This window comes from Schistocerca gregaria, chromosome 6 (genome assembly GCF_023897955.1).
Source record: "Schistocerca gregaria isolate iqSchGreg1 chromosome 6, iqSchGreg1.2, whole genome shotgun sequence".
Taxonomy (NCBI): domain Eukaryota; kingdom Metazoa; phylum Arthropoda; class Insecta; order Orthoptera; family Acrididae; genus Schistocerca; species Schistocerca gregaria.
In genome coordinates this window covers 430,796,093-430,823,726 of record NC_064925.1, presented here as the reverse complement: position 1 = coordinate 430,823,726, position 27,634 = coordinate 430,796,093, and the positions used below count along the sequence as shown (strand labels likewise).

General features: G+C 38.9%; 1 protein-coding gene across 2 annotated transcripts in view; it reads left to right on the top strand.

Annotated features, from left to right (window-relative positions):
• Positions 1 to 2,908: 2,908 nt before the first annotated feature.
• The window catches only part of LOC126278027 (N6-adenosine-methyltransferase catalytic subunit), a 62,426-nt gene continuing 37,700 nt past the window's right edge, over positions 2,909 to 27,634 (top strand). Inside the window, exons 1-5 of one of the 2 annotated variants that reach the window (XM_049977755.1) lie at positions 2,909 to 3,024; positions 3,586 to 3,744; positions 3,876 to 3,965; positions 11,539 to 11,749; positions 25,639 to 25,882. In XM_049977755.1, the coding sequence (XP_049833712.1) occupies positions 3,618 to 3,744; positions 3,876 to 3,965; positions 11,539 to 11,749; positions 25,639 to 25,882 (672 nt within the window). In that variant the 5' untranslated portion in view covers positions 2,909 to 3,024; positions 3,586 to 3,617. Of the gene's footprint in view, positions 3,176 to 3,585; positions 3,745 to 3,875; positions 3,966 to 11,538; positions 11,750 to 25,638; positions 25,883 to 27,634 lie in introns of both variants that reach the window. The other variant, XM_049977756.1, reaches the window with a different exon arrangement.

The following is a 27,634-nucleotide window of genomic DNA, read 5'->3' as shown; positions in this document are numbered from 1 at the left end:
GATCATTTTTGTTCCTGGTATTGTATGTATGAACTGAGCTGTTTGTTGGAAAAAGAGATATATTATTTAGGACAAATTTCATTAATGAGTAAATATACTGTGAGACAATAGTTAGTATACCCAGTTCTTTGAAGAGGTTTCTACACGACATCCAAGAATTTTCTCCGCAAATAATACGTATTACACGCTTTTGGACTCTGAAAACTTTTGGTTGACTTTAAGAGTTATCCCAAAATATTATACCATATGACATTATGGAATGCAAGTAGGCAAAGTATGCAAGCTTTTTCATTTTTATGTCACCTATGTGTGCTAACACTCGAATTGCAAATATAGATTTGTTAAGGTGTTTCTGCAGTTCTGTGGTGTGCTCCTCCCAACTGAATTTATTATCAAGTTGTAATCCCAGGAATTTAAGACTGTCAGACTCTTCTATCTGCTCTTCTTCATAATTTATGCATATGCTGGGTGGAAAGCTCTTACAGGTTCTGAATTGCATATAGTGAGTCTTTTCGAAGTTTAATGTCAGTGAGTTGGCTTTAAACCATTTATTAATATCCATGAAAATATCATTAGCAGATCTTTCTAGAACTACACTCGACATACAATTTTTTGCACTACTTGTGTCATCTGCAAACAAAACAAACTCTGCTTCTGGCAGTGCAACTGATGAAAGATCGTTAATGCACACAAGAAAAAGCAATTGCCCTAAAATGGATCCTTGTGGGACACCACATGTAATTTCTTCCCATTCTGATGATGACTGATGACTTAATTCACTAGTCCCTTGCACTGACACTCATTGTTTCCTGTTAGCAAGGTATGACTTGAACCATTTTGCATCACTGCCCATGACACCATAGAATTCTAATTTCTTTAAAAGGATGTTGTGGTTCACACAATGAAATGCCTTTGACAAATCACAGAAAATACCTGCTGCTTGTAATTTTTTATTTAATGAATTAAGTACATTTTCGCTGTAGGTGTAAATAGCCTTATCGATATCAGAACCGTTCAGAAATCCAAACTGTGTTCTTGGTAATATGTTATTTGTGGTCAGATGGTTGAGAAGCTGCCTGTACATTACTTTTTCTAAAATTTTTGAGAATGCTGGCCAAAGTGAAACCGGCCTGTCGTTTGATGGTATCTCTTTATCCCCTTTCTTGAGTATAGGGTCCACATCTGCATATTTTAGGCAGTCAGGAATTGTCCCAGCTATAATTGACTGGTTGCACAAGTAACTTAAAATTGTACTAAACTCACAAGAACATGCCTTAATTAACTTAGTTGATATTTCATTGTAACCACTAGAATGCTTAGTTTTTAAAGATTTTATTATGGAAGTTATTTCTTTTGGTGAAGTGAGTGACATATTCATGTACCTGAAGGTGTTTGTAAAGACTAGTTTCAGATATTCAAGGGCATTATTTACTGATCCTGACTACCCTATTCTATCAGTACTGGCTATAAAGTATTTGTTAAATAAATTTGCCACACTATGCCCATCGGTTACTAATGTGTCATCTACCCTTAATGCCCATCGGTTACTAATGTGTCATCTACCCTTAATGCTATTTGCTCCTGTTCCTTTCTGGTTCTACCAGTCTCCTCTTTCACTATATCCCATATTGTTTTTATTTTGTTCCCTGTCATTGCTATCTTCTTCACGTAGTGCATTTGTTTAGTTATCTGATTTACTTTATTTAATATTTTAAAGTATTACTTGTATTTAGCTAAATCATCAGCATTGGAGCTATTCTTGGTCGACAAATACATTTCCTTCTTGTCTTACAGGAAATCTGTATTCCTTGTGTAACCCATGGTTCTATTATAGACTTCTGTTTAATTTGAGTAACTTCTAGAGGAAAATAGTTTTCAAACATGGTACTGACATTGTTCATGAATGTGTGATATTTTTCATTCATGTCATGAGCACTATAAACATCTTTCCAGTTCATATCTTTGAGCAGTTTTTCAAAACACTCAACTTTTGGTTGATTGACTACTCTCCTGTACTCAGATTTAGCAGTCTTGATAATCTGCTTAGAATTTACATCTAAAACAAGGAGCTGCATGTCATCATCTGATAGTCCATTTATTACAGGTTTTATGATATGATTTTGTTCCTTTGATTTGCCTATAAAAATGTTATCAATGACTGTCCTGGAGGATTTAGTGATCCTAGTTGGAAAGTTTACAGTGTGAGTTAGATTGAAAGACAACATTACTAAGTGCAATAAATCTTTACTGGAAGATTGCATTAGAAAATCTGTGATGAAGTCAGCAGCAATCAATTTTTTTTGTTTCTTCCTGTTAAATAACCCAAAAGAGCTTTTAGATGATTTATGAATAGATTACCATTTCCTGCAGGTGCTCGGTAAATAGTTACTATTATATAGGACCTGCTATGGAAACCTATTTCTGTCCCACATGCTCCTAGATGCTGCTCTAAACAGAATTTATTATTCTCAATGTTCTTGAATTTATGGCAGTTTTTAATAAATATGGCAACTCCTTCTTCATCCATATCTACTCTGCAGAAGTAGGAAGCTATCTTAAATGCTGAAATGTAACACATATCTATACCAGCTGTCACTTGATGTTCAGAGAGGCAGATTATGTCAATTTTGTTAGATGAATTCATTTCATCAATACAAATGAGTAGTTCATCAACTTTATTTCTGAATCCCGCAATGTTCTGTTGTAATAACTGATACTGCATGACGTTCCGTTTCGTTACGTTGACGTCTAATGTGAATCGGCCTTAAAATGTCTCTGGTCTTCGTGAGATGTACACTTACTTTGCTATAAGACATATGCAGAAATAATAATTCAATTACATCTACTGTACTGCGTTTTTCATTAATGGGAGAAGCTATGAATATTTTTGTACAGTCATCGATACAAGACATCTAAACGTATCGATATACTTTGTCAATTATCGATTTTGTATTTGAAGCTTTTTATGTATATAAGAATGTTTATATTTACCTTTCGTGAGTGAGAATTGGTGTTTACAAACAGGTGAGATACAAATGCAAAATTATAATTAATATTTGGAAGACCTTGACCAATTTTCAAGTAATTCATAGAGCCAGTGTTCTTTCCTCCAGTGAACGTACAAAATTACGTAAATGCCCACATTTACTTCAGATATTTTGAAGAAAATAGCCAGGTATTACAGTTTTGAACTGTAATTTAGATATAATTTAAGATTTATAAATTCAGCTTTACCCGGTTGGTTGTTGTTTCGAGAGAACGTAGATTACGTACTGCAAGCATTTTACTCCTGTATTAGAATTTTTCTAAATATATGTTTAATTTAAATTCATAACTGGCATTCGGCTATAGTTTTATGCGGTATGTACAAGTTGCTAAAAAGAACTAAAATTGGAAAAAAGCTATGCTTCTGTGTTACATCTCATTTCTTTGTAATTAAATTTTCGTATATATTGCATCTGATTGGTAATGCATATGGGTTATTCTATAATTATCGAAAACAGAAAAATATATCGTGCAGTTCGTAAAAGTAATTTTTATATGAATAGCAAACTTAAACCTGTACAATATCTGGCTCTGTTTTAGTGCTTCCATAGGAGGATATTGTTAAGTCGATCATGTCTGATGCATGGGAAGAGATTCAAGCTATAAGAAGTAAACGAAATATTATACGTGAGAAACTGAAGAAAAGAAAGAAAGAACGACAGGACATCCTGAACCAATCTGCTGTATCGATTGTTACTGGTGAGTATCAGTTTGCATTAACTGTTTCTGTTATGTGTAATACACATGCTGATGGCTTGATATGGGTTTTAAACTGACTTTTGTGTTGTATTTGATGCTTGATAGACTGTTTATTTCTATGTTCCATGTAGATGTTACACCAGTCTCACTCCCAAAGACGAAGGCTTTATCAACTGAAGGCAGTTCTTCAAATGTACCATCACCTGTTTCTCAAGTTGACGGTGAGAATTATCACTGCTTTAAAACCTTCTGACTAAGTACCATTATTTCCTGTAATTGTTACAAATGCACATCATGCAATTAGAAGTATCCAGAGACTTCTATGTAATGCAAAATTGACCACCAGATCTCACAAGAGGCAGACCTGCCAGTATAAAAAGAGTCTGGGAGTATTGTGTTGTCAGTAGAAAGGCAGTACCAGCGGAATGGGCGGGTCAGGAGAGCCAAGATGCTTTGAATGTGGACTAGTCATTGGATATCTAGCACAGTGACTGTGTATAAGGGGATAAAAAGAGCAGTGTCAATCAGTTCCTCATAAGGTACACATTTTGTAGTCTGTGCTAATGGACACTGGAGGTGATGCAATGAGTGGTGCAAGTGGACAGTGAATGACTGGAAATGAGTGATTTGGAATGATGAATCATCACCTGTGGCAGTCCAGTCAATCCAATGGAGGGATTTGGGTTCGGCAAATGCCTGGAGAATGTTACATGCCATCATGTGTAGTGCCAATAATGAAGCACAGAGGAAATGGTGGTATGATGTGTGGCCATTTGTCACAGTTAGGTTGTGTTCCCTTTATTGTTATTAATAAAACATATAAATATGTGAGTATATAAACATATTTTACAGCATTGTGTAGTGGATACTGAAGAAGAAAGTTTGGAGATGATGATAGTTTGTATCAGTGCGACAATCCACCCTGCCAGAAAGGAGCATCTGAGAGACAATAGTTTGTGCACAAAACGTTCCTGGCATGGACTGACCTGCACAGAGTCCCAACTTGACCCCAATGGAACACTTAGAATGTCGACTTCACTCCAGACATCAGCTGGTGTCAGCTCATCATGGACATTCAGACGTCTCATTGAAAGTGCCCCAGCAGAGCTCAAGCCGACACAAAGGTGCAGGGTGCAACATAATCACAACTAACACTTGGTTCAGGAATCATAAAAGAACGCTGTATACATGGAAGAAGCCTGGAGATATTGACATGTTTCAGATAGATTATATAATGGTAAGACAGAGATTTAGGAACCAGGTTTTAAATTGTAAGACATTTCCAGGGGCGGATGTGGACTCTGACCACAATCTATTGGTTATGACCTGTAGATTAAAACTGAAGAAACTGCAAAAAGGTGGGAATTTAAGGAGATGGGACCTGGATAAACTGAAAGAACCAGAGATTGTGCAGAGTTTCAGGGAGAGCATAAGGGAGCAATTGACAGGAATGGGGGAAAGAAAAACGGTGGAAGAAGAATGGGTAGCTTTGAGGGATGAAGTAGTGAAGGCAGCAGAGGATCAAGTAGGTAAAAAGATGGCTAGTGGAAATCCTTGGGTAACAGAAGAAATATTGAATTTAACTGAAAGACCTAAGTCGAAACAAGGCCCCCGGAGTAGACAACGTTCCATTACAACTACTGACGGCCTTGGGAGAGCCAGTCCTGACAAAACTCTACCATCTGGTGAGCAAGATGTATGAGACAGGCGAAATACCAACAGACTTCAAGAAGAATATAATAATTCCAATCCCAAAGAAAGCAGGTGTTGACAGATGTGAAAATTACCGAACTATCAGTTTAATAAGTCACAGCTGCAAAATACTAACGCGAATTCTCTACAGACGAATGGAAAAACTAGTAGAAGCCGACCTCGGCGAAGATCAGTTTGGATTCTGTAGAAATGTTGGAACACGTGAGGCAATACTGTCCCTACGGCTTACCTTAGAAGCAAGGGCAAACCTACGTTTCTAGCATTTGTAGACTTAGAGAAAGCTTTTGACAATGTTGATTGGAATACTCTCTTTCAAATTCTGAAGGTAGCAGGGGTAAAATACAGGGAGCGAAAGTCTATTTACAATTTGTAAAGAAACCAGATGGCAGTTATAAGAGTCGAGGGACATGAAAGGGAAGCAGTGGTTGGGAAGGGAGTGAGACAGGGTTGTAGTCTCTCCCCGATGTTATTCAATCTGTATATTGAGCAAGCAGTGAAGGAAACAAAAGAAAAATTAGAAATAGGTATTAAAATCCATGGAGAAGAAATAAAAATGTTGAGGTTCGCCGATGACATCGTAATTCTGTCAGAGACAGCAAAGGACTTGGAAGAGCAGTTGAACGGAATGGATAGTGTCTTGAAAGGAGAATATAAGATGAACATCAACAAAAGCAAAACGAGGATAATGGGAAGTAGTCGAATTAAATCGGGTGATGCTGGGGGAATTAGATTAGGAAATGAGACACTTAAAGTAGTAAAGGAGTTTTGCTATTTGTGAGCAAAATAACTGATGATGGTCGAAGTAGAGAGGATATAAAATGTAGACTGGCAATGGCAAGGAAAGCGTTTCTGAAGAAGAGAAATTTGTTAACAGCGAGTATAGATTTAAGTGTGAGGAAGCCGTTTCTGAATGTATTTGTATGGAGTGCAGCCATGTGTTGAAGTGAAACATAGACGATAACTAGTTTGGACAAGAAGAGAATAGAAGCTTTCGAAATTTGGTGCTACAGAAGAACGCTGAAGATTAGATGGGTAGATCACATAACTAATGAGGAAGTATTGAATAGGATTGGGGAGAAGAGAAGTTTGTGTCACAACTTGACCAGAAGAAGGGATCGGTTGGTAGGACATGTTCTGAGGCATCAAGGGATCTCCAATTTAGTATTGGAGGGCAGCGTGGAGGGTAAAAATTGTAGAGGGAGACCAAGAGATGGCTACACTAAGCAGATTCATAAGGATGTAGGTTGCAGTAGATACTGGGAGATGAAGAAGCTTGCATTAGAGTAGCATGGAGAGCTGCATCCAACCAGTCTCAGGACTGAAGACCACAACAACAACATCTAGAAAGACTACTAAGGAACAGCAGTCTACAACTCACTGAGTGTTGCAAAATAAGACACACACCCTTGCAGAATAAAAGGTTCATTGTGGAAGCTACACTTTTTTTCATCTTATTTGCTTTGGCATAGCTGTGGTTATTCACTTATTGTGCACGCATTAGATAAAGCATTTTAGACAGCATTTTTGAACTCAGGAATACTCTCCAGTATAAATAAGTGTCAAGAAATTTCAGCTGTCACGACAGTTGCTTCTTCCTTTGTCTATTATACATCTGCATACACACTACAAACTACTGTGAATTGCATAGCAGAGAGAATGTAATATTGTACTTTGTGTTAGGGTTTCTCCCCATTCCAATTGTATGTTAAGTATGAAATGAATAAATTGTTTTAAACGTGTGTGTGTGTTGTTGTGGTCTTCAGTCCAAAGACTGGTTTCATGGCAGCTCTCCATGCTACTCTATGTTGGGCAAGCCTCTCCATCTCTGACTAATTACTGCTGCTTACATCCTTCTGAGTCTGCTTACTGTATTCACCTCTTGGTCTTCCTCTACGATTTTTAACCCCCCATGCTTCCCTCCAGTACTAAATTGCTGATACCTTGATGCCTCAGAATGTGTCCTACTAACCAATCCTCTCTTCTAGTCAGGTTGTGCCACAAATTTATCTTCTCTCAATTCTATTCAGTACCTCCCCATTAGTTCGTGATCTACCCATCTACTCTTCAGCATTCTTCACCACTGTATTTCAGAAGCTTCTATTCTCTTCTTGTCTAAACTGTTTATCATACATGTTTCACTTCTACACATGGCTACACTCCATACAAATACTTGTGCAATGTTGACAACTTTCTTTTCTTTAGAAATGCTTTTCTTGCCATTGACAGTCTACATTTTATATCCTCTCTACTTCGACCATCTTCAGTTATTTTGCTCCCCCAATAGCAAAACTCATCTACCACTTTAAGTGTCTCATTTCCTAATGTAATTCCTTCAACATCACATGATTTATTTCGACTATATTCAATTGTCCACATTTTGCTTTTGTTGATGTTCATCTTATATCCTCCTTTCAAGACATTTTCCACTCCGTTCGACTGCTCTTCCAAGTCCTTTGCTATCTGTGACAGTATTGCAATGACATAGAAAAACCTCAAAGTGTTTATATCTTCTCCCTAGATGTTAATTCCTACTCCAAGTTTTTCTTTTGTTTCCTTTACTGCTTGCTCAATCAGGGTTGCCACAGGTTCTGGAAATCAGGGAATATTGGGGAATTTCAAACATGACAGGAAATATTAAGGGGAAAAAAAAACCACTGGGGAAATCTCGTTTTTTTTTTTCTCAATAGATGAAGCGGTTTGTTTACTGGCATGTCATGCATTGCCACTTCCCTACTCCCTCATTCCTGCTGCTTCTCCCCTTCCCACCACTCTCCTCAGCTGCAGTCAGTGATGCCACCACTTCTTGTCACTAGCCTAGCAGCTGACAACGAGAGGCATGGATGTGTGAGTAGTGGTTTGTTTAGATCCGATTCTCAGAGACTTTAGACGCAGCAGCCAGAGATGGTGATCATGTGTGCCTGAGTGATTGTGTGAATGTGTTTGTGTTCTCATTTTCTGACAAAAGCTATGGCTGAAAATTTAGTTGTAAGAATGTGATTGTCTTTTCTATATGCCCGTCTGTGGCTCTGCAATCATCTTTACGGTGAGTTGCTACCTAGTCTCATTATTACTGATTCTCGGAGTATTTGAACAAATTATCTGTTACATGGATTGATCACCATGGTCTAATTTCATCATCATGCTGTTTGTGTATAGCTGGTCACACAAGTGGATTTCTGTGATGGGCCAAAACTGGAGGCCATTTCTGCGGTTATCTGTGATGGATCAGGCGTGTCAATCTGAAGCCATTCGGTTCCCACTAATGTTCAGGCCCTGGCTGTCAGATGTAGTCTCACTGATCTGCCTGCAGGCCGGGTCTGTTTGTGTGTGGCGTAATGAAATGGTTTTTCATGATTTATCCATGGTGCTCCTCAGCAGGGCAGAGGCCATGGGTGATGGATTTCAGGAACTGCGACTGTCTCATTGCAAGTATTGCAAGTATGTGGCATTTTATAGACATTTTATTTGTTCTAGTATATTTTGGCACTTCAGAACTAGTTTATATGTTAGAAAGTATGGACCATAAGAAGAAGAGAAGTGTGTCAGTCGATGTTATTTTGTACACTAAGTACTCGTATATTTCTTGAATGAAAAATCACACAATCCTGTAAAATAATAGAGTAAGACAGGGGGTAATGACCGACAATAATGAACATAGTAGAACCCCGACAATAACAAACATAGTAGAACCAACATTTTATTGGTGGTCACCTACAGTGTTGATTTACACAATTCTTCCCCACCTTGTACACTTCTTTCAAGAGATCTAATTTTTTCTGAGGTTATTTCTTAAATCAGTGAAGGCATTTTAAATGTCTTCTGACTCCAAGGAAATGCGTATTTTTGTCACCAAACTTGCTTCATTTTATTGAAATAAAATAACATTAGTGGTCTTAATGGAACACGTATATCATTTGGCCTGCTTTCTCCATCTAAAAACAGTTTGTTACCAAAGATTTTGATGTTAGTACTTAAGATTTTTGCTCACATCAGGAATCGCCATCAGCTTGCAAGGGTGTTTTGCGTGAGGTATTTCTCATTTGCACTATTGTTTCTTGTACCATAGCTGCAAAGACAGATTGTCAACTAACATCTTAATTTACTCTTTAAATCTCAAAATTTATCAGGCAAAAATGCTAAAACTTGTCTAGAAATCAGGGAAATGTCAGGGAATTTCATTTGGGGAAACTTGTGGCAACCCTGTCAGTGTACAGATTTAATAACATCGGAAATAGGCTACAACTTTGTCTCACTCCCTTCACTACTGCTTCGCTTTTTGTGCCTGTCAACTCTTATAACTGCCAGCTGGTTTCTGTACAAAGTGTAAATAATGTTTCTCTTCCACTGCTGCCACTTTTAAAATTTGAAAGAGAGTTTTCTAGTCAACATTGTCAAAAGCTTTCTCTAAGTCTACAGATGCTATAAACATAGGTTTCTCTTTGCTTAAACTATATTCTATGAGAAGTCGTAGGGTCAGTACTGCCTCGTGTGATCCTGCATTTCTCCAGAATCCAAACTGATCTTTCCGAAGGTCAGCTTCCTCCAGTTTTTCCATTCTTCTATAGAGGATTTATGTTAGTATTGTCCAACCATGACTTATTAAAGTGATAGTTAAGTGATTTTTTCACCCCTGTCTGCAACTGCTGAGGGTCTCTGTCTCATACATCTTGCTCCCCAGATGTAAGAGTTTTGTCATGTCTGACTCTCCCACAGCTGTCAGTAGCTCTAACGCAGTGATATCTAGTCCCGGAGCCTTGTTTCAACTTAGGTCTTTCAATGCTTTGTCATATTCTTCACACAGTATAATATCTCCCTTCTCATATTCATCTGTGTTCTACTCAATTTCCGTGACATTGCCCTCAATTTCATTTCCCATGCATAGACGCTCTATAAACTCCTGCCACCTTTCCATTCTTTATTTGGGACTGGTTTTCCATCTGAGCTCATGATGTTAATACAAGTGTTTCTCTTTTCCCCAAATGTCTCTTTAATTTTCCTGTAGGCAGCATCTATCTTACCCCTAGTGATATATGCTTCTACGTCCTTAAATTTATTCTCTAGCCATTCTTGCATAGCCATTTTGTACTTCCTGTCGACCTCATTTTTTAGTCATTTGTATTCCCTTTCACCTGTTTCAGTTATTTCATTTTTGTGTTTTCTCCTTTCATCAATTAAATTCAGTATCTCTCGTGTTACTCAAGGATTTCTACTACCCTTGCCCTTTTACTCATTTGATCCTCTGGCCTGCACTAGTTCATAGCAAAATCTCTTCTTCATGGTGTCTGTGAAAACAGTATGTAGAGGGCTGAAGTATATCTCTAGATTCTTTGCTTAATATTGGTTCTTGAAACCTTGTATTCAGTATTTCACAGGATAACTGGCACGTATCTTCAAGTGCGTACCAGTTCATATTTTTCAGAATTGTTACTCCTTGTGGCCACTCGGAGAAGGTGGGATCCCTCCCACTTATCTCTGGATATTATAACATCCAATGACACATCAGTTCAAGATGTTTTGAGGAGACTCCACACCACGTGATTCTTTTGGTGTAGAAATTACAGTATGCCACATTTTAACTGGTTGTGATTTATATGCCGACAAGAATACAGATGCTAATTTACTTACAGTTTGTCCTCAATTTTTGGAAATGATGAGATGAATGTACTATCACTTAAGAAGCTGTAAAGTGTGTGATCTTTATGCATTGTGAGGTTGACTGGCTTATCCACATCATTTGTAGCAGTCACACAGCCATAGTATCTTGAGTTTGTGTTTTAGTGTTCTTTCTCTTATTATATCCACATTTTAAGAAAGATATTTGCTCAGTGATGATGTTAACAGGCCTTATAGTCTAATTTCCAGTGTGGATATGTGAGTGAAAGTGGGTGAAAATGGGGATGCCAAGAGCACTAATAATCCTACCTACTTCTCTCTCTCTCTCTCTCTCTCTCTCTCTCTCTCTCTCTCTCTCTCTCTCTCTCTCTCTGTGTGTGTGTGTGTGTGTGTGTGTGTGTGTGTGTGTGTGTGTGTGTGTGTGTGTTTTTTTCCTGTTAGTGGCCAATCATTTTCTTAATTTTGTAGATGGTGAGGAAAGTGAATCTGCCATTGATCTGGTCAAACCAGATCCGGAAGTGGAAAAGCTACTGCTTCGTTGCTTATGTGAAGTGTCACTGACACTGCCTACAAGTTCAAGTGAGCTTGCCGCTGCTGTCGGTAAACAGCTTAACAAGAGTGTTCCTCATCTAGCTGTGACAAATCTTTTGCAGAAATTTGCAACACAGCAGTTAATAAGGTAAGAGATTAGAAACAAACTGCTATGATGTGAGGCGAATATGTAATTACTTATTCATTATACAGCAGGGAATTTTTATCATAATTTAGGACTAAATTGTGAAGGAAAAGCAACAAGTCCCTTTTCACCAGAAAATTAAGAGAAAATTCTAATCAACATGAGCACAAAAATGTACACACTTTTTGGAAATCAAAGATTACAACTTTAGAAGTGGAAAAAAGCTGCTTGTGGAGAAAGAAGGTAAGAGAAAAGGGAAATTCAAGAAATGAGAAACAGCAGTAAACAAATGTTGATGGAACTTAATTATTCATTCAGAACCTAAAATTTTTTTGTGTAATAATGGTGATCATGTTGACTAAGGTGGGGCAAGTGATGTGATGTAGGGCATGGCAGATACCTGACAGTAGCATGGCATACATGTGACGTGACACAATTAGAAGTAACGTGACACCATGTATTCTTCAGACAGTGAAGATGTTCTCACTGTAGTCAAAATAATTAATTTTTTATGTAAATGAAGCAAAGCTACATCCATCTCAATAATTAAATTGTTAGTAAAAATTTTACTTTTCACATAAAGAATAAAAAAGCTCTGTTTTAGGATTCACTCATGTTTTCACTATGCAGTCTTTCTCATTCGGTTTTGGGGAAACTATTCAATAAAAAAATTTGACATTTCTGCATCTTGGAGTCTCACATTGCAGCTTGACACTGATCTGGCTCTCTTTTCGTTATTGCTTATAGCTGTTACATACTTTGAAATTAAGTAAACTGCTGCTCATATTTCAGAAAGTTTATAATGAAAAATATAGCCATTAGTGAGTTTATGTTTTGTGCATTTTAGGTCACCACTGTTGCATACAAAGTGTAGCTAACATATCGAAATAATTTTAACATTGGATAGAGAGCAGTACCTATGTCCAGTCTCAAGTAAAACACATGATGTTCTTTGGTATTTGGCCACATAGTATATGCAGTTGTGGCTTGTGTTTCTCTTTTGTATGTGGTCAGTTACAGTCACATTCTAAGCTAACATTGCATTGAGAGTTATTCGCATTTTAAAAGACAATTGCAGATCCAGCAGTAGAGCTAGTATCAGTATGCATGCAAAAGCATACATATATAATATGTTCAAAATGCCATGCATAAAAACTAGGTTTTCCAGTGCTCACACCTCAGGCTGTATTGGCGATAAAGGTAATGTCAAGTATTTGGAATAGCCCTTGGGCTTGGGGACTACTTGTATACCCAACAGAAGGATCATGTCACTATCGTACAGTACAGGGTCAAAGTACGAATATTGCACACTACCTCCTAGGTAAATAGAGCAAATCAGTTATTTCTTTTTGCACTTTATGTGGCCTACAGAGAGCTTGATGGGACTTATGGAGGCACCATTAGTTCATTGGCAGTTCCTTGGGAAACCCTACAAAAAGGATTTTTTTACTATTTTTTCGCCATCACCAATGGACCAAAACCCAGCTGAGGGTTCCAAGGTGTCTATGCCCAGCAAATGAAATTTTTACGATATATTCCCAAGATCTTATTCTAGAACAACCTTAAAAATTTTCCAGTTGTGGAGGTGCAAAGTTAACCCTACTTGTACCCATAAAATATGCATGTAAAGTCCCATGTGAGTTGAAAACATAGTTTAGAAAGTGACATAGCATGGAGAAAAATGCTGTAAAATGTCTCCATTGTAATCTGAGGACACGATGTTGTAGTACTGAAGCACATATAAAATTTCTTTTGCACATAAAATACAATCTGAGGTTTAAAATTGGTTTCGCATTATTTCAGTTTCATGTAAGTTAACTATCCAACTTTCACTGACCAACACATTTTTTTCGTACGAGTTACATGCCCTTCTGTGGTGAGGAAAAGAAGGGAACTGTTGTAAAAATGCTCAAATCGGATCAGAAAAAATGAATATGTTCCTGTTAATTTAAAAGACTGACAGAAAAGTGGAGAACCAGATGTCTTAATCCTCATTCTGCCTTCTCACCAAAAATTTTGGCATGCAAACATATTTATGCTTGGAGAGAGGGAGGCAATGGCAGTGGCAAAGAGACAGAAAACTATTAAATACTAGAAGATAGTAGACAGTGATTGGGTTATAGAAAGAGTGAAGAAGAGAGTGGCAATATGAGTGTGTGTGGGGGGGGGGGGGGGGGGGGGGAAGAGGGGAGTTGAAGCAGATGAGACAGTGATAATGAGTGACAGAGTATATGACAGTGACAATGAAGAAGAGAGGGTGTCAGTGAGAAGAGACAGCAGCAGTAGGAAGGAAGGAATGATATATTAGCAGTGTAAGAGAGATCAAGAGTGTAATGCACCGCTTTCTCCGGGGGACAAATATTAATTATTATCAGTAGTAGTATATTAAGGTGCAAATTATCATTTTAAACCTGTGTGGTCTTCCTGCTGTGCCTAGTCGACCACAAGTCCCCCTTATGCTGTTCACTCTAACAACAGAGTTCATACAGGGTTGAAGACATGGAGAAAGAAAGGTATCTTCACAATTTGAATTTAGTGTAATATAACTTTCTTACCTTTATTGGTCATTGTTGCATGCTCGTGGTCCTGTGATGAATCTTGCCATCCGCTGTTTGTTAAATCAATTTGAGGTCCAGGGTGTGTATTCTGCTTCATAAGAACTGACACATATTTAAACTTCCAACTTTTATTTTATAAATGCTGATTGTGACAATATTCAATAATTTTCAATGTAACAGCTTTCCCAATACATCATTTTGTTCCCTCTATCCTTTACCTTTTCAAAGCAAGTGTATTACAAGATGTCTCAACACCAACTGCCCATTGTCTCTACCCCCACCAACAACTGGCTCCTGTTCACAGAGCTTACAAACTGTGTAGTACTGCCAACCTCGGCTGTATAGCAATATTTTACACATCACACGTATACATATATGAAAAACATAGTATGAAAAATGAAAAGTGTTTATAATATAGTTCTGTGGCAATATACCTCATGATTGTCCTCATATTAACAGTTTTGTAACAAAATAATAATATTTCAGTTTGTGTTTATGTAGTTAAAGTTCACTTGCTCCTTCAAGTTGATTGATGGCACCGCACACCTTGCCAGCTGGTGGTATCTGTAGTTTCAGTAGTCCATTACATTACAAGAGGGAGACAGTGACACTGAGAGGAGACTATAGTAGTAGCATAGAACAAAGGAGACTGTGGCTGTGACACGGGGGACAATGACAGAAAGACCCAAATGGATAATGACAATGAACTGGTGCTGAATGATAGAGTGAGAAAGGGCAACTGGGAGTGGAGGGTATGAGCAACTTACAGCAACAGTCGAGTGGGTGTGAATGAGTTACAGTTAGCAGAGATTGAGGTGAGGTGCATGTTAAAAAAGGCATGAATACGTTCACATGTCAAAATTTGTGGGGAGATTTTTAAATGTGCTGAGGAAGGTAGAGTGAGGCAGCTGGTTCCCCACTTTTCAGTCAGTCTTTTAAATAAACAGCATCATCATCTTCGACAGTTTTCAGTTTCTGGTCAGGTCTGTTTGGAACATAAGCCTCTCCATTGTCGTCTGTCTTGCCACCATCTTTCCGTCTTCACCTTGGTCCAGTCTTCTCCTTTCTTCTGGATGCATTTCTCCACTCCTTTCAGCCATATATCTCTCAGTCTTCCTCTTGGTCTCATTCCTTCCAGTTTCATCTTGTGTATCCTCCTGGGATCCTCTTCTCTTCAATTTGCTTAACATTAACTCTCTGATCCCCTCATTTCTTAACCTGTCTAACTTTGTCACTCCAATACTGTTCTCCAAGAATTTTGTCTCACTAGCTTGTAATTTGCTTTTCTCTCTTCCTTTCCTTGGATGCATATGTCAGGATTAGTACATAGTATGACCAGTATATAACCTTTTATTTGGGGTACAGCCTTGCTTCATATCAGGCTTCTGACACTGTTCCAAAATGCTTTTACTTTTCTCCCCCACTTATTTATTTCTCTGTTATTTTTTCCATCTTCCTGTAACAGGCTTCCTAGGTACTTGAAACTCTCCACTCTCCTCAATTGTTCCCCACCAATTGTTATTCCAGTTGTTCCTTTCTCCTTTGTTCTTGTTGTGATAATCTACTCACTCTTACTTATACTAAATTTCATCCCATATTCCTGTACCGTTCATTCCCATATGTCCAACTGCTTTTGTACTTCCTCCTCCTTATTCCTCCAAATAAACAGATCATTTGTGAACACTATTACTTTCATCTTTCCATCACCATTTACTTGTGCTACTGTACTCATTATATCATCTATCACTGCAATGAAGAGTAACGGTGAAAGTGCACTTCCCTGCCTCAAGCCATTCTTCTGTTATTCAAGCTGATATCTCTCCTCCCATTTTCACACAGCTCACACTTCCATGGCACATTTCCCTTATCCTCTAAGTAATCTGTTTTGTTACTCCTCTGTTCTCCAGGGATTTCCACACTTTGCTTCTACGTACACTATCATACACTTTTTCAGTGTCCAGAAAGGTCATTAGTAGATCTATTCCATATTCATAGCACTGTTCCTGCAGTTGTCTTGCAGCATTAATTAGATCCACTGTGGACCTTCCTATTCTGAAGTCATGTTGCTCTTCTCTCATCTGTCCTTCTGATTTTGCCCGAATTTGTGCTTCCAAAATTTTCTCAAAAATCTTTGCACAATGACTCATCAGTGTTATCCCCCAATAGTTCTTTCACACTCTTCTATTTCCCTTCTTAAAGATCGGGACAATTATTCCCTTCTTCCAGTCGTCTAGGATCATCTTCTGTCTCCCCACAATTTTCATTACTCAATATAGCCTTTGTATCCCCATATCTCCTACTGCTCTCACCATCTCCACATTTAGCTCATCCGGACCTGGTGACTTCCCTTCCTTCATCTTGCCCAATGCCTCTTCCACTTCTTTCCATGTAAGGTATTTTTCTGTTTGTTGTTCCTCCTCTTTTTTCTCCTCGGCTTGTTCCTCCTCATCCAGGTCTCCATTTGGGTTCAGGAGTTCTTCAGAATACTCCTTCCACTTATTCTTGAGTTCCTTTGTATTCTCTACATCTTGGTCACTTTTGTTGACCATTCAAGCATCGTCTGTCATACCGTTCTTCCTCTTACTTTTAATCATCCCATATAACACCTTTTTTTAACCTTCTCTATCCTCCTCCATCATTCTGGTCCACTGTTCCACCCACTATCTTCTCTCCTCTGCCACCATTCTTTTTGCTTCTTTCTTTCTTGCTTGATATTATTTTCTTGTCTCTACTGTTATCTTCTGGAACCATACCCTAAAGGCTCTATTATTCTTCTGTACTATATCCTTTGTTTTATCATTCTACCAGGGTGTTTCTTTCCATCTCTTTTTATTGCTTGCCCTCCCACATATTGCTTCCACTGCACTTACTAATGTTCCCTTGAATCTACCCCATTCCTCTTCTACCATTTTTGGTTCATCCTTTGGGATGCTTTCCTTTACTACTTGTAGGTACTGTAGCCTGCTTTCTTCCTCCTTCAACTTCCATACCCTTGTATGTCATTCCTGGTTTTCTGTCCCTTTATTATTCTTAGACCCTCTCAGGTTCATTAGCAGCAAACGGTGTTCGCTATCCAAGGCCTCTGATGGTATTACCTTAATTTCAAAGATGTTCCTATTCATCTCACTGTCGTACAGGAAGTAGTCAACTATTGACTTTGTCTTTAAGTCTTGACTGTACCAGGTAATCTTGTGACTCACTGTTTTTCTGAACCAAGAGTTCCCAACCAGCAAGCCATTCTTTTGGCAGAACTCCAATAGTCTTTCACCTTCCTCTTTTTGCAGGCTTGTATTTCTCTTCCAGCGTGTGAGTTTAAATCCCCCATTACTATCACATTCTTCCTCCCCATCTGCTTCTGCATTTCCTCTTCAAACTTTTGCTTCTCCTCAGAAGTGCAACCCACCTGTGGTGCATTCACTTGTATTGCCTCTTTGGTCGTCCCCTTGAGTGATATTTTGATCTTCGTCATCTTATCAAGTATTCTATTCACTTCCTCTTTTAATCCATCTCTTACTACTATTCCCACTCCACTTCTCCTTCCCTCCTCATTTCCACTCCAGTACAGTCGGTAGCCTTTTCTCAGTTCTCTCCTTCCCTCTCCTTTCCATCTTGTTTCAACTAACTCCAATAGGTCGAACTTCCTTCTTTCCTTCATGTCTATCATCTCCTCCACTCTTCTGGCCAATGTTTGTATATTTAATGTTCCAAATCTTAGTCCTTCTTTATAGCCTGTTAGTTGTCGATTAAACCTGTCCCTTCTGAGGCCCATTCTATTTTTGAAAGCAGAAATCATAATCCACTACTGGCTTGCAGACTGTGTACTGGTTTCAAATCCACCAAGGGGGAAAAAATGAATAAACTAGGCCTCAAGAGAGATCAGAAGGAATATGAAATTAATTATGATGATGATGGTAAGAGTGGCTGTGATAATGGTGAAAGGCAAGGATAGCTTCAAAAATGAGAGACAACTGAATTGTACCACACATGCTATATTAGATGTTTCGTAGGTTCAGTGTAATTTTTTACTCAAAGAATTAATAGCTGAGGTAAAGGACATAGTATGTTACTGACAGTGAAGCAGATGCCAGGTGGCAGCTTCAAGTTTTGTAGCTCACTTGAAGTTTTTTTTATTATTTATTTTATTTTTCACTAGTAGGTTGCAAGTCATGTTGCAAAATAAGTCTTGTTTTGAAAGGCATACAACAACGTAAACAAAGTTATATGTTTAATACACACCTGATATAAGCTATGAGGATATAGCATGATATTATGTAATAACACCCTATAAATTTGATGGCATAGGTGGCACTGGTTTCTTGCATTGTATATATCACTATATAGCTTCAGCAAAATAAAGAAAAAATGCATTGATGAAGTCTTCTCAGGTTATCAGTTGAGTGAAGGTGACATTCTGCAGCTACATTTCGACAAGTTTCCTGCTCATAATTTGCAGGAGAAGTGTCGAGTTCATGTCCAGTTTGTATCTTTATAGATGGTGACCCACAGGTTCCTCTACCTTGTCTGCAGTGGCTAGGCCAATCACACACCTCCAGAATGGGTGTGGCAAATGGGTGAGGGGAATCCTGTTATTGGCCTAACCATTGCAAACGAGGCAGAGGAGCTTGCACCCCAGCACCTATAAAGGAACGAACTGGACATGACCCCGACCCTTCGCCTGAAGATGAAGAGTAGGAAATTTCTCCAAACGTAGCCACAGAATGACACGTTGACCTGGCTGATAACCCAAGAAGACTTCATCTTTGAAATTTGTGTAGAAAGTTTGCATTCCCATATAGAAACTACATTTTTAACCTTGTGAACATATTATTTTACCTGTGACAGAGCATTTCATGTAAATCTCATCTTGAAGTTCTTGGAAATTCTGTAAGTAAACAGGCTTTTCTTGAGCATTATGGAGTATGTATGTATTAAGTTATGAAATAGTGAAAATATCACTTACAAACATAAAATTAAAACAGTCTCTAACTAGAATTAATTATTCTGTTTGGTCGCATGATGAAGGCTTTAGGACCCCTTGCCTGCATCCATAACCATATAACAAGGCAACATTGTTTTTGAGAAAGTGAATGTTAACCATTAGTATATGAAGCGTTAAAGATTCTAAAAGTAAAAAACTGTGCATCGTAGAGAGAAATTTTTATGTTACAGGATGTGTCTCAACAGTTTACAGGGTGTAAACAATAATTGTTTACAATGTACCACAGTGGTGTAAAGGAAGTTGAGATGAACAGATTGATATATGGCACTAGTGGTCTATCAAATCTGGAAATGTTCGCAAATTGGCCTAAAAAACCACCTAAGCTATAGCACATGGCACAGTGTGCATAATTGTCAGTATTCATTTACTGTCTGTCCACAAAGTACAGAAGGAATGAATATGACATTTTCTTGTAGGAAATTTAATGTAGTTTAATCTTGCACTGGAGTAAATTTTGATCAGAGGCTGCAGTTCATGAGTTATTTGAGAAAATTGTGCCAAACTTACTTTCAAATGCACCTCCACAATCTCCCTACACTGGGCTAGATTTTAGTATGTTGTAAGTGACGCTCCCAGCTGCTGCTGTACAAAAATTTGTGATTACACAAATTGTTTCCACATTCACCTCTTTTTGATCTTCATTGACTGGGCTGTCACATCGCCAGCTTAGTCGGCTATTTTACTAACATTAAAAAATTTAATGCATACACTAATTTCCTTTACAATTCAATCTTGCTGTAACTCCTATGAGCACAGTAGTTTTGTTGTAAGGATGCCACACAAACAAAATTATTTAATTAGTAATTTTACACTGTTAAAATACACAAAATTGTGAGATAAAATTTACACAAACATCATTTACACAAACTTGAAGAGTCACATCATTTTTTACAATTTGTACAAGCATGACTAAGTCAGTGGTGTAATAATAGCCCCCAAAATGAAGCCAAATAAGTTGAATCAGGAAATAATTTATGTAGTTACAAATTTTTGTACAGTTGTAGGAGGAAGTGCTGAGAACAACATACTAAAAATCCTGATTAGTGAGAGGTGAGTGTGAGAGTGTGGGTGCATTTAAAGAACACTTTTGCACATTTCTCTTGAATAATTTGAAAACTGCAGCTTCTGGCAAAAACGTGTTCCAATACAAAATCAAACTATATTAAATTGTGTGAATTGGAGGTGGATGGAGGGAGAAAGGAAAGGGAAGGGAAGGAATCATTGATATCAGCTGCATTGGATTCCTGCTTATTTGGCAGTTGCATTAACTACTGCAGCATTTGGACACAGTGTTTATCACAGTTGTGTGGGCATGTCCTCCATGCTTGCTACATTCATATTCCTGTGGGAGGTAAACGTATTTGTGCATCTGCACTGAAGAGGTGGATTAATGGCCCGTCGAGGTGAATCTGTTATGTGAATGCATGGAGTCTGTGTTTTTCGAAGGCCCAGCACACATTTTCACTTGTCACTACTGATTCCATATAGAGTCCTGATGCAACTGTGAACAACAATTCCTTCCCTTACCTTTCCTTCCCCCCCTCCCCCCCTCCCTCCCTGCCACCTCCACCTTCAGTTCACCTAATATGTGTCTGAAAGAACAGACACCACACATTGATACATTAACTATATACAAGAAAAGCCTCTATTAATGCTTTCTCTCATAATCCGCACACATGACGTTTTTCAGATTCTTTGTATCACTCTTCTTCTGCTCCATGGAGAAGCCAGCAACCCTTCCCTGATTGTCATTTGGTGCATGTTCAACACGATTATTTGCATGTAAAGGCCATGTATGGTTGTTGGAGGCTCCAGTGTTTTCTGTGGGTTTAGATGCTATCTCTGACATCCCGCAAGTGTTGCCCCAGCATATTCTGCTCTCAATGGTAGTGTATGGATGACAGATTGAGTTTCAGATAGACATGGAAGTGTTGGTAAGCCTAATTATCTTAAATATGTACCGGCTATTGGGCTGCCCTGCATTGCATTAGCCACTAACTCAAGTTGTTTCTCATAGAAAACAGTGTATTCCTTTGAGGGGACAATTTTCTGCACGTTACAAGGAACTTACATTGTGAGTGGTAAATTTAGTAAATTCACCATAGGCTGAAAATATTTGTGAGTTAGATGTCTTTTTTTTGTTTCTGGCTTCCAGATAGTTGACAAAGTATGTTTAGCATCAGTCAGTCCCCTTCCAAGATTTGGGCTCTTTACTACAGTTGTATAACTAGTTGTTTCAGAATATCTTGAATTGGACAGAAAAATTGAGTGACACATCTCCCTCAACTGTCTGCAATATCTAAATTTCGTCCTCTCACCCCATTCCCTTCCCCGTCCGTGATAAAGTCAAGGTCAAGTTGCAACATTGGCAGAACCTTGGCATTGTTCCTCTTATTTCATCAAGCCAGCTGGCCAACTCCCTGCTGGTGATTCAGTGGTGTGCATTTGTGGCGATTTTAAACAATCAATAAATGGGCAATTTGTCATGGACTCATATCCCATTCTATGGCCAGAGGAGTTGATGAATTTGTTAGGGGGCCAATATTCCTTGTGCATCGAGCTGCGCGATGCATAATTGCAGTTGTCCCTGGATGGGATCCCTCTTCTCGAAGTTTCTCAGTGCTCAACATCCTATTTGGGCTATCATAAGTTTAATCGCTTGTCTTTTGGAATATTATCTGGAACAATTGATTCAAGACATTTCTTTTTGCGTGAAATACCCTGATGTCAGCTTGGCCACGAGGTCCATGTGGAAGGAGCATTTGTGGAATCTGCAGATGGTTTTCCAACACGTTCTGGAGAACAGCCTTCAGTGTAAATTAGAAAAAAAATGTTGATTTTTTTCCCCCAAAGGTGCATCTTTTGTGTTGTGTGCTCTGCAAAGATGGCCTCGTTTGTACAGGTGATCACTTCAGTGCCCAAGAAACTGCAGGAGTTAGAGTTCTTTTTGGGCAGGATTTCATATTATGATAAGTTTATTCCCCTGGACACAAACATTTGCCATCCTGTTAACTGGCTTCGCCAGGAAGGGTTCATATTTGTCTGGTCTGCACTTTGTCAATGGACTTGTCACTCCCTGAAGCAGTGTTTGTGCTTCATACCCAGTTTGGCTTCTTTTACACACGGTAAACCTTTGATCTTGGCCAGTAACACGATCCTGTGTAACGTTGGTGCAGTTCTGTCACATTGGAACACATATAGCACCAAACACCCCATTGCTTACACATCAGAGCTGCTTTTCATGGCACGACATAATGGCTCACGTGAGAGAAAAGGAGGCAGTGGCTATCGCATGGAGCAAAATTCCTGCTGATAACCAACCACAAGTCACTAGTTTAATTATTCAGCCCTCATTCCAAACTACTGGGTAGGGCTGGCCACTGACTGCAGAGGTTGGTGCTTTCCCTCAGTAATTATCCTTATGACATTCAATACTGGTCTACCACACAGCTTGCAAATGCAGACGCACTATCACAATTGTCAGCAGGACGAAATCCAGAATTCAGCCAACAGTAGGCCATCATTTTTGCCTTGTATGGTGCCTTGCAGCAGACCTTGTTGCATTTTCCTTAGATGGCACAGGAAGTCATGGCAACCGTGGGAAAATCATTTCAGTTGTTCATGTGGAGTGACCTGAATGCACTCTTTTGCGAGTGGATTCATTGTGACATACGTTTATCATTTGGTATTGTCCATGGAGTCCTCAAGCTTGCCATAGAAGAGCAAAGCTGTTGAGTTGTCGTCCCTCCAGCGCTGCACCCTCGCATATTCCAGCTGCTTCATTTGTTGCACTGGGTTATGATGTGTATGAAGGCTCTGAAACATTGTCACGCCTGCTGGGCAGAGACCAATCACAATGTTAGACACCTTGTGCAGGCTTGCATAGCCTTGCACAAAACAAAGCTGTGGCACCCCATCAGTTTTTCCTTGGCGATTTCCAGAGCATTCTTGAGTCACAATACACATTGACATCTTTTTGAAGCATGTGGTTGTTTGTGATTAATGCCTCGTCAAATTTCCCATACATCTCCAAACATGCTCCACAATGTCGACGGCTACTGTTTGCACATTGTCAGCCATTTTTTATATCAAGCCTCCCCCCTCCAGATCCTCGTATCTGACAATAACTGGCACCTTGTGTCATGGGAGTTTGAAGACTATTGCATTTGCAGTGGTATCAAGTATCTGACTATCACCCCATTTCACCCACTGTCTAACTAGGAGGTAGAGCATTTTGTGCTTATGTTCAAGACCCATAGAAAAAAAAATCTGTGTTTGCCTTGCTGGCTTTGTACCAGGTGATGCCAATTAACAAGGTGTAGTCAGGCAGAGCGTATACATAGGTACCAAGTGGAGAGTCTCTTGGAATTATTGCACTCCAACTCATAAGCCTTGGACCATTGCCATGTTTTTTTCACAGCACTGTTGTTTGGTCCTGGTGTCTTTGTCAGCAGCAGGGGTGGATGCCAGATGTAATAGTGGGCCACAAAGCATGGCAGTTGTTTGCAGTGGATGTCGGCCAAGCAGAGCTGAAACATCATTCTAATCAGTTAGTTGTGTCTGCAACCTGTTGGATCTTCAACACCATTGTCTCCAAGCCATCTGGGCATCGGGATCAGTCGTAAAGTTGTTCCAATGGAAGGCTCCCAGTAGCGGCAGTGTGCATGATGCTGCTGTATCCATTGCACCCTCTGCTGTCCTGCTTCGACCAAGGAATAGGGCATCTGTGGGATGGTGCCTGTGTGTTCCACTGCAGTGTCCATGAAAATTGAACAAGTGCCCTCTTTTTCCCCACTCACCAGTGGCTGAGTCCTTACCTGTGTCCATGTCAGCAGGCCACCTATTACCCCAGCCTTTGCAGTCTGCCACCCTTCCTGTAGAGCAAGCTGTGTTGGCATTGTCTCCTTGGATGGTCAGTCCAGTCAGGGAATCTCACGCCCATCTAGTTTTTGCACTGGGGGTCATGGCACAAACTGAGTCATTTTTGGTCCTATGTGGCCTTTTTATGGGGAGGCATTTAGTACTGCCACCAGCAGTTGGCCTGGATGCAGAGGAGCTGTTGTTGGTATGGCACCAGAATAGAACAGAACATTGCCATGGGTGGCATGCATAAAGTGTGATGTGGGACAGAGCCATTGACCAAATGTTTACCTAACGGCAATAATAGGCCTGGTCTGCAGTTCTAAGTCCAATTTCAACACCTATCACATGCATTGGCTGCATGTTATGCTTATCTGTGGTTGGTTCTCTTTGTGGTGTTAAGACTTTATGTTCCCTCTTAGATTAACTCAGATGTCAAGATTCATTCCCCTAAATTAAGGTGGACACTAGGATAGATCCTTTAAAAAGGGCATGGCCAATTTCCTTCCTTGTCCTTCCCCTGTCTGAACTTGTGCTTAATAGTTAGTGATCTTACCATCAGTGGAACATGAAACAATCTACCTTCTTTAATTTTCAAACAAGCTCAGATATCACATTTACCTTGATTGTGAACTTAACAAATATTCTCATTCAGCTGTGGAATGTTTTACAATGCTAAAGGTTTCAATGTCTAACAATTGAATATGCCTTTCTGTGTGTACTCTGTTCTCATTATGTGCAGTGTAAGAATAAATAATAATATATAACTGATGTACTTCTTTTCTTGAGATCTCTTAAATAGAGAAGTTAGAAACCAGGGAGGGGGTGGGGGGAGGGGGAGCAAAAGTAGTAACATCATTGCAGTTAAAATGTGTGCTTATCTTTGAAGATAACTGGAGAAAGAACCTGGCAATGTTTTACAAGACTGCTCTTACACATCTCAAAGATAACCAAAGTGCCATAAATTATGATGAAGAGGTTAAGACTGATATGGTAATACTTGTATTAGCAAGTATTGAGTTTTATTTCTGGAACTCGGAGACAACAGCTTGTGTGTACATTGCAAAACACTTGAATTTAGATTTAGACGTTGTTATGTTTTACTGTAGCTTGTGTGATATCACCAGCTGAAGAAATATGGGGATTCATTTTTTAGCATAAGTTTGTTATGTAAACAGTGTAATCATGGCAATCACATACCATTTTTGCATGCAGTGCAATAACAGGCTTTTAAAAACTGTTACCTGTCTGTTTGCACAATTAAGGAGAGTTCATGGAAATGAAGAATTATTCCATTGTGGTAGCTAGAAAATAAAATCATGCAGGCATTTTCATTCTGATACAGAATATGAAAAACAGATCATGAAATCATGTCATAAAAATATATGAAGTTTTCTGCCTGAATTTATTACTGGACCTTTTACTCCTGCTCACTTTTTAAACCATATTTCGATGTATACATTATTTGTTGACAGTGTGAAAGAGAACAGCAAAGATGGCAAACCAGCACTAGATGTTGTTTCTGCAGAGCACACCAAGCTTGTGGCCATGGTAAATGAGCTAGAAGGAGAAGAAAAAGCACGAACCTTAGAGCAACCAACAGAGGAAGTGAGTCGAAAGCGCAAATGTGAGGGGGAACTTGAAGGAGAGCCTGCACCCAAGGCTGTAAAGACTGCAGCCTCTGACAGAGATAAGGATCCGAAGGCTGCTGATATTATGGTATGCTAAAAGTAGTAGTGTGTCATTAACACATGTGATCTGTAATGTCTGTGAACATGTTTCAGCATCTACTACAAACATGATTGGGAAATTCTTCAGTTCAGCCATACTTCAAGTTGTGAAAGCAATTGCTGTAATTTGAGGGTCCTAGTAAGAGGTTGAAAGCTAGCGACACAGCAAATAAGATAAGCTACTGCTTTTTATATAATATATTTAATTGCCCTTTCATTTATTGGTGGAGTCAAATACTCCCTCTCATCAGTGGTTTTCTAAGCTTTCAAGGTAACCCCATTTCTTTGTGAAGATGCTGAGATACTGATGGAGCTGTATGTGTAAACATCTCTGTGGTCATAAGAGTTTTTTGTGTGTTTCTCAGAAGAAAATAACACTTTCTTTACGTTTTCAACAAATTTTATGCTTCATCAGGTTCACTTGATCCAGAAGTCACAAAATGCAGTAGTTAAAATTCAAAAAATAGAAGCGAGAGAGCTAAGTAAGTGAACACCAATACCTGTAACAAAATTCACTTCGGAGAACACAGCAGCATGTATCCTCAGATCATAAAATAAAGAAGCTGCATTGAAAAGTGAAAATATTTTGTTAGCACCCAAGCACTCACATTGAAAGATTGTGTTTGTTTTTTCTGCACATAGAGGGTGGAACAGTAGTAAAGTAACTTGAAGGTGGTTTGATGAACCCTCTGCCAGACATTAAATTGTCAGTTGTGGAGTAGTCATGTAGATGTAGATCTAATTCAGGTATGGGCAGAAAAGAAAAGAATTATGTAAAGGGACACCTCTATGTAAATAACATCACATATAGCAAATATACTGTGACAACCCACAGGTACCGTTACTCAGACATAAAGAAGCCTAGTGACTTAAAAAGATCTTGTAGAGAGGTACAGAGAATTTTAGAATGTGAGGTTATCCAAACTTGAAGAAATTTAATGTTGTGTGGCTTAATAATGTTGTCTGACTTATGCATCTCAAGGGGAGGGCATTAGTGTTCCAGTACCAGAGACAATCACCGTATACATCTTCAGCTCAATAATTTACCACCAAATCTCAGATAACTTTTTGAACTCAGTGTTTAGTCAATAGGAATCTCAGAATGTGGAGGAAGTATATTGAGATTTAGGAAAATGTTATGGTAGGTTGCATTCTCATTCACTTGAGACATTCACTGTTGTATACTCTAGGCAGTTATGATGGATGGCAAGTTGGTAAAGGTTATGCAAATAAATGCATTGCAAAGAGCCATTGCAGTGACAGAAGTATAGAAAAGGGTGTAAGATTTGGACATGGATGTAATGAGCAACCAAGAAGAACATAACGGAAGTGGTCAGCAGTGAAGCCCAGCCAAGTTCAGATAGTAATTACAGAATCCAGAACAGTGACTGCCATTGCTATTTAGAAAGGGACATTACAGTTACAAAACTAAGTAAGGTATGCAGTGAGCTTGCAGGACCCATAGAGGTACTGGCTTGCCGACATGCATCTTTCCATACCAGCATGAGATAGCCCCGTATTTAAGTCGGAGACTGGTTGTAACTATTGTAGATATCGTGTCATTGTTATTGATGCCAAAGTAATATCCATACCATCAGGATGACTGAACAATAGGAGGGTCAAACTAGTAGACTTGGTTCAAAAATTACTTCTTTCTACATTGTACATAATGGGAAAGCAGAAGAAACAATGAATGTAGACTTTGGCCACTAAAATTGAAGTTCAGTGCATCTGAGAATGG